At 40.4% G+C, this 11,754-nt stretch overlaps 1 protein-coding gene across 1 annotated transcript; it reads left to right on the forward strand.

Moving 5' to 3' along the window:
• Positions 1 to 10,778: 10,778 nt before the first annotated feature.
• LOC147433067 (uncharacterized) lies at positions 10,779 to 11,474 on the forward strand. The gene has a single exon (XM_086492028.1). The coding sequence runs from the start codon at positions 10,779 to 10,781 to the stop codon at positions 11,472 to 11,474; it is 696 nt and encodes a 231-aa protein (XP_086348154.1).
• The last annotated feature ends 280 nt before the right edge of the window (positions 11,475 to 11,754 follow it).

The following is an 11,754-nucleotide window of genomic DNA, read 5'->3' on the forward strand; positions in this document are numbered from 1 at the left end:
AGGATTTTGTTTGTCGGCAGGCAACCTAACTTAGTTGTTTCCTTTTTATGAATCGCAGAGCCGTTAATGGCCCGGAGCATTCTGTAAGGGGAGTTTAAGCTCCTAAACCTTCATTAGCATTAATAATGGTGTTGTTAACGGCACTTCTTCATAATTGCGCATCAATTTCGTTGGTGTTACCAATTTCCGAGCAAGTTTTGTGCGTTGATAGCATTACCAAGTAATTAATAGCTGTTGTATTGTGTGGTGCGGCAATTTTTTGCTCTCAATTTTCCAGAGCGAGGTGCTGACCTGGCTCAAGTTTCGAACACTTATCCCCCAACAATGGCTATGCTGAAACTCAAAGAAAATCATTCTCTAAACCACATAGGGCATGCATCACTACACACTCTTGTGTGTATCAAAACACTCCTCAAAAATGTGGATGCCGATGCCAAAAGCACTAGAAGAGATCGGATGACGTGAAAGTCGATGATGAAAGTGCCAAAAGCTGAAAAATTGGGGTGTGTCTGTGTAGCATAGAGCCTCACTCAGCACACACTGCTTTATGCACGATGCTGAGAGAGGTTGACTGAGTACTTTCCTCTCTCTTCTCTCATTTCTTCTTCCTTGCCAACGGTGTGTGTGTGTGTGTGTATGCGTGTGTGTGCATGTGCGCATCACACACTCTTCTTCTTCCCTTATGCTTCTTTCTCTCTATCTCCATTATGCAGCTCTATAGACGTCCAAGAATCACCAGTGCTACCTGCCAAAAAAACACCAATGCTATGTTTTCTTCTTGTTGTGACCTCTTGTAGCATTATTTTTCAAAATGCTATGTTTTGTGTGTAGGTAACACTATGGTTTGCCTTCATGAATTCTCCAGCATCAAAATTTTTGCAAATTCAAAACACCCTTCACTTAAGGCAATGCCAAGCTCTCTCACCTCATTGCTCTCCGACAAGCTTCAGTTCCACTGCATAATATGGAAGCATCCTAGAGATCAATCAAATTCAATTTCTTCTCAACAAACCTTTTCCAAGAAAACCTTAGCTTGTTGTGAAGCCCATGCACGCGTGTTGCCAGGGTTGAGAAAAACCACCTGCTTTGATATCACTTGTGAGTCACTATGGGAGCCCAGGCATGCAAGTGTGCAATTGTGCAAGTGCGGTGCAATGTAGCAAGAGACTAGATTTGGTGGAGTTCTTGATGAGAAGAATGCTCACCACTCTTTATTATTTTGTTATATCCAAATAAGAGGGTTAGTGGTTAGTGATGGATGGCTGGCCATTTGACGTGAACCAGTAAGTTGGTCTAAACCCTAACATCCACTTGGGTGCAGTTGCTACTTGGAATAGTGGTGCATGTTCTATTGCTTGTTTTGCACAAATGTCACATGAACTAATGTAGTCATGGACACTTCACTGCATTCTTGGCTAGTGCACACCAAGTCTCATCAATCTCTAAAATGGTTACGCTTTTCTATTGTGAATTCCCATGGTTTGCACATGATCTTGGCTCAAGTACACACTTCTTTTTGTTGGCTTTATGCATAGCCTTAGTAGTCTGTCATTCCCTTGCTTGTATAGACTTCAAGCTATTAGCACAAGTGTTCATGTCTTCTCAATAACTGATGGCTATCTCTCAATCTATAGAGTGAACCAATGGTGAGCAAAGGTATGACACGTTCACTCCACCTTGGTATCATATCAATATTGGATAGATAAGAGTCATGGAAGTCATTGTCAACTCCCTTCACTGATTCTCCATGAGTCAATCTAGACAAGTGGTCCACCCTCTGACATGTAGTCCCTTTTTTTACTACTATGGCAAAATCAGACTAAAGAGATATGATAAACCGTCAAGCAATACGTTATGTATTGCAAGGTTTGTTCATCAAGTATAATAGTGCCTGATGATCCACAAAGAACACAATTTTTTTTGCAACAAGGTAGTGTCTAAAATTTTTGACTGCGTAGACCATTCCTAATCCTTCTCTTTACATGGTTGTGTAATTCTTTTTTGTACTATTAAACTGTCTATTGGAGTAACAGATGGAAACATCCATCCCTAGGATGTGCCAGGATGCATTCGATAGCATACACTAATGCATCAACGTGGATATGAAATATCTTTGTCCAATCAAGAGCTTTTAGAACTAAAGAAAAAATCAATCTATGCTACAATTGTTGGAATGCTTCTTCACATTCCTCGGTCCATCCAAACGTTGTGATGAGATCACAGAGAGGTTTCACAATGATTGCATACATATTGACAAATATTCTATAGTAACCACAATGTCCCATGAATTCTTGTACCTCCCTAACTTTCATTGGTCTTGGAAGAGAAATAATCTCTTGTATCTTTTCAAGATATGTGGAAACACACATCTTGGACACAATATGTCCAATAATTTTTCCTTGTCTTACCATAAGGACACATTTCTCCGGATTTAAGCAAATGTGATAGGTTATGCATTTCTCAAAGATCTTCTTTAAGTGCTCTATGTTGTGCTCATTTCTCAAGAGATAATACACACACAAGTTGTCCATATATATTTCTAATAATTGTCTTAGATATTCTTTCAATGCATGACTCATCATCCTCTAGAATGTTGCAAGTGCATTGGTCAAGCCCAATGAAATCACTCTCTGAGAAAATGCCCCATTATTTTGCAGAGACTATCTTATGTTGATCCTCTAGATTTATAGGTAAGCTTCCTTGCTTGCAAATCTCTCAACCATGTGATCAGTAATCAGGAGGGGATAGTTGTTTGGAACGATAGCCACGTTTACCTATTTGAGATTTACACAAACTCATAATTTGTTGTTCTTCTTGGGTACTACCATGATCGACGACACCCAATTTGTGTGTTTCATCTCGTAGATAAACTCCACTTCCTTAAGCATCTATCTCCTCTTTGATTTTTTTATGAAATTCTCATTATATGTATAGCGATGTTGTCTATGAGGTTTTCCTTTGCTGGTAAGGGGTATTGTGTGTTGAGAAATGCTTGGATCCACTCCCTTCAGTTCCATGTATGACCATGCAAACACACCTCTATATTGTTTGAGAGTAGCTATGAATAGCTATTCTTCCTCCTCAGTGATGTCTGTGGCAATATATACCGGCTTTTGTTCTTCTCATGTTTCAACTAGGTCAATGCGCTTGGCATTTTTACGTCTATCATAGCATGTCCTTGGTTCCTTAAGTTCCCCCATTGGCTATTGAACTATGATATTTTGATCTTGTATTGTATATTTTTTGTAGTGAGAGGGCGCGTCAAATTTTTCTTGTCCAAACTTCTTTCAAGGTTTGCTTCAGCTTTTGGTATTCATATTTTTGCTCAATGTTTTTCATCCTTTCTAATATCTCAGCTGTGTCTTTGGATATTTTTCTTACTTTGTTTCTTTGAATTAGTTTTTGTTGAGGCTAGTGTTGCATATCTTTGTCTAGTTTCATCCTTGACATAGTCACTTGTTCCCATGAGCATCAAATATTGCATTTTTCTCTTATAAAGAGGCATCGATGACCTTACAAGGGGTATCAGAGCATGGTTTAATAAGGTCCTAACCTTAGGAGGGTAAAAGTTGAAAAAAATAGGCACAAGTTATATTGCATTTTTAATTATGGTATATTGTGAAATGAGAATTTCCCTATCAATACAAGAAAATATCCACCAAGCTTACCAAAAGTTTGTGATTTTCAACGTCATGTTCGAGGTTGCTTGCAGCTCCAATAACTTTGTACTTCGCAAGAGCATCATGCAATTGTTAGATTTAATGTTTTCCCCTCCTCCTACATGGAGAATCAGTTGGTCACAGTTTGGCGGAATTTTTTTGATTGATGCGGGACAGTTAGAAGGGTTGACACTCAATCTGAAAAGACTCAAGTGGGCAGAAACACTTTGGACCATCAAAGTTTTCTTTTTCAGTGGGACTGAAGATCCATATCAGACCATTATTATAGATGGGGTAGAAGTTTCACAAAATCAGTGGGTATATGATCAGGTAGCCATCGTAATATACCCAGGTAGGATCAGGCCCATGAGGGTAGACCCAAAGTTTAGGGGACCAAAAGATGTCATATTCTTTGATCCCCTGTCATACCCACCAGTGGTGAATAGAACGTTGATCTAGAGAATTACACATTGCATATAGTATTAGTCCATCTTGTACATAGTATGAGTCGGTGTTGTATTAACCTTTGTATATATCATGCTTTTATGACATGCTTGTGTAGTTTAAGTAAGATGGTGATAATGATTGTCAGATTTTTATGTTTTGGTTTCTTCATTCATTTTTCTTGATAGCTTTCTTGTCTTCTAAACTTTTAGTTGGGGACACCAAAGAAGATTACCGCTTTCTAATTTGGTCTCATTTCATTATCAAAGCTACTTGATAACTTCTCCTAAGTATCAATTTCAAGTGTGTCATCTCATGAATCTCAAAATTATTTGGTGCATTCATTGCTTAAATCTCTGATGGAAACCTCATCAACTATGCATTTTCACTCAACCATTTCTTGAGTCTCTTGGTCCGCGATTTTCAACCTTGATTCCAAGATAATACTCACCATTTGGAAGGGTGCTACGTCATGGAATGTTATTGGTGTTTTCTTGTTCATGCATACATCTAGAGTAGCCAGTATTTGGTTCCATCAAAAAGTTTCAAATGAATCTTCTACAAATGGTTCTCAAAAGTAGTCCTTATCCTCCATTGATCTCTATAAGATGAAATCTTCCTTTATCAGGCTCCCACATTCAGACGCTCCACACATCCAAATGTATGCTTTTTTGTGCAATCATGCAGTTATTTGCTTCCCATTTATCGTAGTTGAGTCAACTTTTCTACTGAAGTTTGACTGACATCTCTATAACTATGGTCCTTGACAGTGATCCTCCTTGTAACATCCTTCTATCACAAGTAGATATGGTTATAGCCCCAATCTTGGACCATCTTAAGTTGATGCATGAATGGTTGACTCCATCAATTTTTTTAGTATTTTCAAATCCACTATGGCAAAGGTATGCTCATACTCAATTTCACACAAGGATATTATGATCTTTTCTAGCATACCCACAAGTCTCTCCATGTATCCATCTGTGAGTTACAGTTTCATTTGTGTTTTTTTGGAAATCTAGTCTCTCCCATTTTCCCCATATTTCTTTTGTAGAAATAGCCACTCCAACCTCGCTCTCCAATATAGCAATGGTTTTCACTCCCTTTTTATCTAGTGGCAAGCTGGTGTTTCCTTCTTCTACTTCACAGTAATGACCGACCTTGTTTATAGGCATTGGTTTTTCCTTTAGTTTCTCTTGTAGAGTTTTAACCATGTTTTAATCTACAAAGATGTCTTGATGAGGGACTTTCAGCACCATCTTCTCCCAAAAAAAATTCCACTTCACCCCATAAATGTGGTCTAATCTGTAAAAGCTTGGAGAGAGTTATTGTACACCATATAGGAGTTGACAATAGTTCGTGAAGGCTATTGGTGTCCATTATCGTTAAAATTGGATTCCATTGAGAGGGAACAACCTTGAACTCCAATTTTGCTTTATGCTCTCCTATGAATGAATGTTAATAAAATATTCAATGTTTTGAGTTTGCTCTCTGCAGATACTTTTGTTCCTGCATCACCGTACAAAGATTGTATATCTCAAGGATAGAACTCATGATCCATATTGATCTTTGTGATAGGTGGAGATTTGAGATTTGCATTACCATCTTTGTGGTTCTCTATCGTCTCTCATAAGGCTTGAAGTCATGGCTCTTCTACTTATAAAATGAGCATTATCCCTTGTGACTTGGCATTAGCAGTGGTATTTTCCACTAACCTTGTATATTCAATGGTGTTTCAATTCTAGGTTTTGTTTTATCAATCACTTCCTTTTGCTTAATTTCATCATCCTTTTGGTGTACTGGTGCTTCTTGTCAAGGAATGTTTGAATTTTCTAGCTTCATTAGAGCTTGAGCAGTCTCTATGAGCCAATTGCACATTTGCACATTTGCAATCTGTGTGTTTCAACTTCAAAATGCAGATATGTCAACCATTTTCGCTCTAATTTTTGGTTGGTTTTCTATCTAGCTTTGCAAGCTTACAATAGAGCCTCTAAAGGTTCTAGCACTTTATCCACTTAGACTAAACCACTTGATGATATATGGAAGTCACCACTCCTTCCACTTGTTCTTTGTTTTCTCTTTCATGTTTAAGTTGCTCCCTTGTTTGTTGCATCTTGGTTCCCAAGGCAAGACTTTTATTTTAGCCTCTTAGCTTTTGTTTTTCTCTTTTTGGTTTCCAATATTTTCTCCGAGTCCTTACCATCAAAGTTTCAAATTCAATGTGAATTGGAAGTTTTTGTTGGTCCTCAATCGGCATATTCTTTGCAGATTCCTAAGACTAAGCTCTAGTCACCACATTGATCGGAACTATTGGCTCAGTCTCTGATCCATTCAAACAAGGAAAAAATCCAATGACATTCATGGTCGCTTTTCCCTCGTTTTCAGGGTTCTTGGGGTAGTTCGAAAGTAAATGGTCTATTGCATAAACATCACAAAACCCAAAAATCTTTGTGCACTCACCCTTGTGTGAACAAAATCTTACCCAATGATTTCCTTCACATTCATAGCAAGGATGTTCCTATTAAGTGGCTTGTTGTGCCCCCATTGACTGTCCTGTCCTAGGAGGGTATCCTCTAAGTTTGTAGTTTTGATTTGGCATGAACATGATGTTGTTTTTGTCCACTGTATAATGATTCTTTATGGGTTGAGCTTTGCAAACTCATCTAATCTTACCCAGAAGAATAACCCTCATCCACATACACAACACCCTCAGGTTCTCTTCCATAGGTATCCACTGGATCTTCATAATTAGAAATTGGTGGAAACATGTATTGACTAGTGAGTAATTTTGCAAGCTGTGGATATTTGATGATTGATGTGTTGCCTTGAGGTAAAGGAGGTTGTTGACCCAGTACAGATTGAGTATTGTCTCTCCCTTGTGTTACATTATTTGGGCCTATTTGGTACCTTGGTGGTGGTGGCAAAGGTTGCACTCCTAGAGGTCCATATGGACTTTCCCTCAAATAGTTCCTATTGTAAAAATGCTAGCTTGTCTTGTCATTGGTGTATTTTTTCTTGATTGCACACCAACTCATCATTCATGGGGCATTTGTTGCTATTGGTGGTTGTGGTTGCCCTTAACCTGACCCTCCTTATCATACCTTTGGCTGCAACTTTCCACAAGCTTCTTCTTCTCATAAAACAACTGCTTTTCACCCCTAGTTTAAGCAAACTCTCTCAATCTCTAACTAAGATGTTTGAAAATCATCATCATTCACCATCTGTACCTATTGCATTTTCCCCCTTTTAGCCTTTGCACTATCTAAATATCCTTCCCTCATCTTTGCAAAAGACTTTTTTTGTCCTCTTGTTTGTTTTGGTTTCTCTAAGTTAGCTCCCTAGTTTTTTGAGCCCTTCTTTTCAACATCAATCACTTGCAAAGATAAAGGAACTACTGAAAGGGAAAATAATGCTTGCAAATATGTCCCAAGTCTACATCTATTGACTTGTCTTTCAATTCCACATCCGCCATTAGATTCTCATTTAAATATCTTGCCCAGTTTATTGGAAATCTTTTCTCTACTGCTCTGAGTGGACTGCAAGCCTCTTTTGACTTGTAGTCAACTTTAATCAGCAAATAGAATGTCTCCATGTACCATCTTAATTGTGCCCTTCAAAAAACTTCAATACCCTTAAGCTGGTAATAGCATATGTTTGTTGTTGTCACACCAACTTCTTTCCTTATTTATGTATCAAAGATTACATCAACTCTATAACCACTTAATCTCACCTTAAATGATATTGTAGCCAAGGCATCTGATATTTGATGTGATCATTAATGTTCTTCCCACTTGTTACCCTCACATACTCCAAATGAGCATTAGCATTTGCATTTGGACACCAGTCCCACAAGGAAGATTGTAGAAGGTGAGGACAGTCTTAGCAGGGGAGAACTGTCCCTTAGAAGACCAACCAACGAGAGGCAATCACACTGGCAGTAATTACCATAGGCAATTATTGCAGTAACTCTTGAGAGCTATAAATAGGACCCGCTACATTCTAACCACGTTTCTTAGCTGTTTGTACTTCGGATTTATCTTTCCAAGCACTTTGCACCACAACATAACATCAAGATTTCGACGCAGCATATATCGACGGCCGTACCTTTCCACGCGATTTTCAACGGACTTGCAGCCCATCGATATACGCATGGGAATATCTGTCAGTATACGCGTGGAAAGGTAAATATTACCACGCGTATATCGATAGATATTCCCATGCGTATATCCATGCATATTTTGGCGAAAAAAATTGGAGGAAAAAAAAAGGAAATCCGCGCGCGCTCAAATCTACTCTTGGCTGAAACCTGCTGCGCAGGTATTATGAGCTCTCTCCCCCCCCCCCCCCCCCCCCCCCAACCCCTCTCTCTCTCTCTCTCTCTCTCTACATCGTGTGTGTGTGTGTGTGTGTGTAGTAGAGAGAGAGAGAGAGAGAGAGAGAGAGAGAGAGAGAGAGAGAGAGAGAGAGAGAGAGAGAGAGAGAGAGAGAGAAGTGTGTGTGTGTGTGTGTGTGTGTAGAAAAGAGAGAGAGAGAGAGAGAGAGAGAGAGAGAGAGAGAGAGAGAGAAATGTGTGTGTGTGTGTAGGAAATCAGAGAGAGAGAGAGAGAGAGAGAGAGAGAGAGAGAGAGAGAAACATGTGTGTGTGTGTAAGAAACTAAAGAGAGAGAGAGAGAGAGAGAGAGAGAGAGAGAGAGAGAGAGAGAGAGAGAGAGAGAGAAATGTGTGTGTGTGTGTAGAAAATCAAAGAGAGAAAGAGAGAGAAATGTGTGTGTGTGTGTGTGTGCGTGTGTGTAAATAAGAAATTAAAGAGAGAGAGAGAGAGAGAGAGAGAGAGAGAGAGAGAGATGTGCGTATAAATTAAAGACAGAGAGAGAGATATAAAGAGTGATATATATATATATATATATATATATATATATATATAGAGAGAGAGAGAGAGAGAGAGAGAGAGAGAGAGAGAGAGAGAGAGGGAGGGAATTAGAGAGAGAGAGAGAGAGGGAGAGAAGTAGAGAGCGAGAGAGAGCTAGAGATATAGGGAAATAGAGAGAGAGAGAGAGAGAGAGAGAGAGAGAGAGAGAGAGAGAGAGAGAGAGAGAGAGAGAGAGAGAGAGAGAGAGAGAGAGAGATAGATAGTAGATAGAGAAATTCGGCATGAAAGAGTTAGGTTGGCAATGGATGAGAGGCTGAGAGCCCACAAGCTGCCACCTTAACATTCTCCGTATAATAGAATCTGAGCTATGATGTAAACAATTTAGAGAGTGGATGACATAACAAGGTGGTGCTGAGAAGCTGAGATGGGACATAGTCTCTCTCCCCCCTCTCTCTATCACACACATACATCCACCTTCACACATTTTCTTCAGTGTTGTTCTCAAGAGTGATGGCTGCAAGTACTTCTTTGTGTTGTGCGCACTGTGAGAGCTCTCGTGCTGTTGTAGAGTGCTGTGAAGAAGAGCTTCTGTATTGTGCACCTTGCTCAGCATCTCTTCACAGCAAGAGAGCTCGTCACCACCATTGTATAAAGATTTTTAGAATATGCGATGAATGCGAGGATGCAGTAGCTCGGGTGAAATGTGTGCTGCGTTCAGGAAGAGTACGAGCCTCTTGTCTTTTGCGCAAAATGCTCCGATTTTCTCCATTCCAAGAGGGCCCGGAAAGAACACTTTGTGGAGGGGAGTCGAAAGGGCATCAAACAGAGTAGAAGATGAGAGTGAGCACAAGGATGTGTCAGTAGTCACCAATATTGACATTGCTCCAACCATGAACAAAAAGACGTCTAGCTCAAGCTTCACAAAAAATACATTCCTTGGCGACACACAGGAGATTGGTCCAGCTAAGGCTAAGGAGGATTTCAGCTGTTCGGAGCATGGAGGATAAGAAATTTGACACCAGGCAGCTGGCTCTACTAGTTCAGTGGAGGCCACGAATGTTGCATATACAACACCTGCTTGTCCAAGGGATTACTATACACTTTACCCACCTACCTCCATTCCGAGGTAGCCTGTCAGAGAAAGCTTTCCAATGCCGTACTTGATGAATCTCAAGGAAATCATGACCATTTTTTAATGTTCCGTCTGTTGCAATTTTTTCCACAGGTTTTTCCAAGGAACTATGCCCATCCTGGCATCTTTTTCACCACATGCACAAGCCATGGAAGTTCTCAGCCCAATGAAAGTTTTCCACTTGATTGCAAACCGGACGGGGCCACCATGTCCAAGCCAGAAGAAAATGTGGAGATGGATGAGCAACTTGAGAAAGATTCAAAAGCCTTGCATGGTTCTTGTTAAAAAAAGCATTTGGGCATGGCAATGGATGGAGTCAATCCATTTGGCTTGAGAAGCTCTTCATGGAGCACTTGGCCTGTGTGCCTTATCAATTACAACCTCCCGCCCTGGCCCGTCATCAAGAAGGGTCATTTGATATTAGGCTTTCTAGCCCAGAAATGCCTCGACTGTGGAGCGATGAGGAGGATGCAAGATTGGTGGGAGAGGAACCGCAGGGGCAAGGGGTGCCGAAGAAAATGAACAACGCCATGCGAGAAAAGATCATGAAGTTATGTATACTAAATTCAGAGCCGATGCAAAAATGGCTTGAAAGGTACGAAGAAGAGAAAGAGAGACACAATAGGGAGAAGAGAAAGAGTTGGCTATTGGATGTGACTAGAGGTATCATACATACATGGCACTGTGGTCGCATGGAAAGCATTTCAGAACACAACAAATTGACAGCAGAAGAAACACGTTTGACAGTGGGGTAATGGTTAGTTTCATGCAAAAGAGCAGGGCTAGTGCCAGAGACACGAATGAGAGCACTAGCAACCTGGAATACTGTGGTCTGGTGTCAGATATCCTAAAAGTCAGCTTCAGGCGGTTTGAGATGTTTTTGTTGGATGTGAAGTGGTTCAAGGTGATTACTTATGGTCGCAATGCAACGGTACGCAGAGATGGAAACAAGCTTGTGCAAATAGATTCTACAAAGGTTTGGACAGATGCAAGCGACACATTTGCTCTCCCCAAACATTGCAAGCAAGTGATCTTTGTACAGGACCCTCGAGAGCGAAAATGGTGGTTTGTTGTTCAGGTTGCTCCAAGAAATAAACAAGTATTTGAAGGGCAAGAGCTCCTGGAGGAAAGTCGGTCAAACGACGCAGATACTACTGTGACATTAGATGAGATGGACGAAGGTATGGCAGAGGAAGCTGACAGATATACGAGGGATGATGCAGACGAGGCAGATATGACACTTGTAGATGAAGATGCAATGGATGAAGACAATCTGCCAGAACGAGTTGGGGTAGAGTTATGTCTGCAATTAGAGATAGATGATGATACGGTGCAAGATATTATCAATAATTCCTCACTCGTCGAGGCCTAGGCCTGTAAGTGTTTGTGTGAAGACGTTGATTTAAAATAAGTTTAAAGTTAATTTAAACAAAGGTGTTCTGATGCTTTCTTTTACTTTCTTTGTGCAGGATGTTAGTATGGCATACTAGTTTCTAGATCTCGCTTCTATGAGTGCAGATGCATTTATGGGCTTCGTCACACGGATGAAGCCCAGTTAGATGGCAGAGGCGTCTCAGTACTAGGTAGCCAGAGGCACGGGTACTACACCTTCGGACTTCACACCCAAGGGTCCGATGCCTATGGGGGGGACA

Source organism: Adiantum capillus-veneris, chromosome 20 (genome assembly GCF_014529385.1).
Source record: "Adiantum capillus-veneris isolate H3 chromosome 20, ASM1452938v2, whole genome shotgun sequence".
NCBI lineage: Eukaryota > Viridiplantae > Streptophyta > Polypodiopsida > Polypodiales > Pteridaceae > Adiantum > Adiantum capillus-veneris.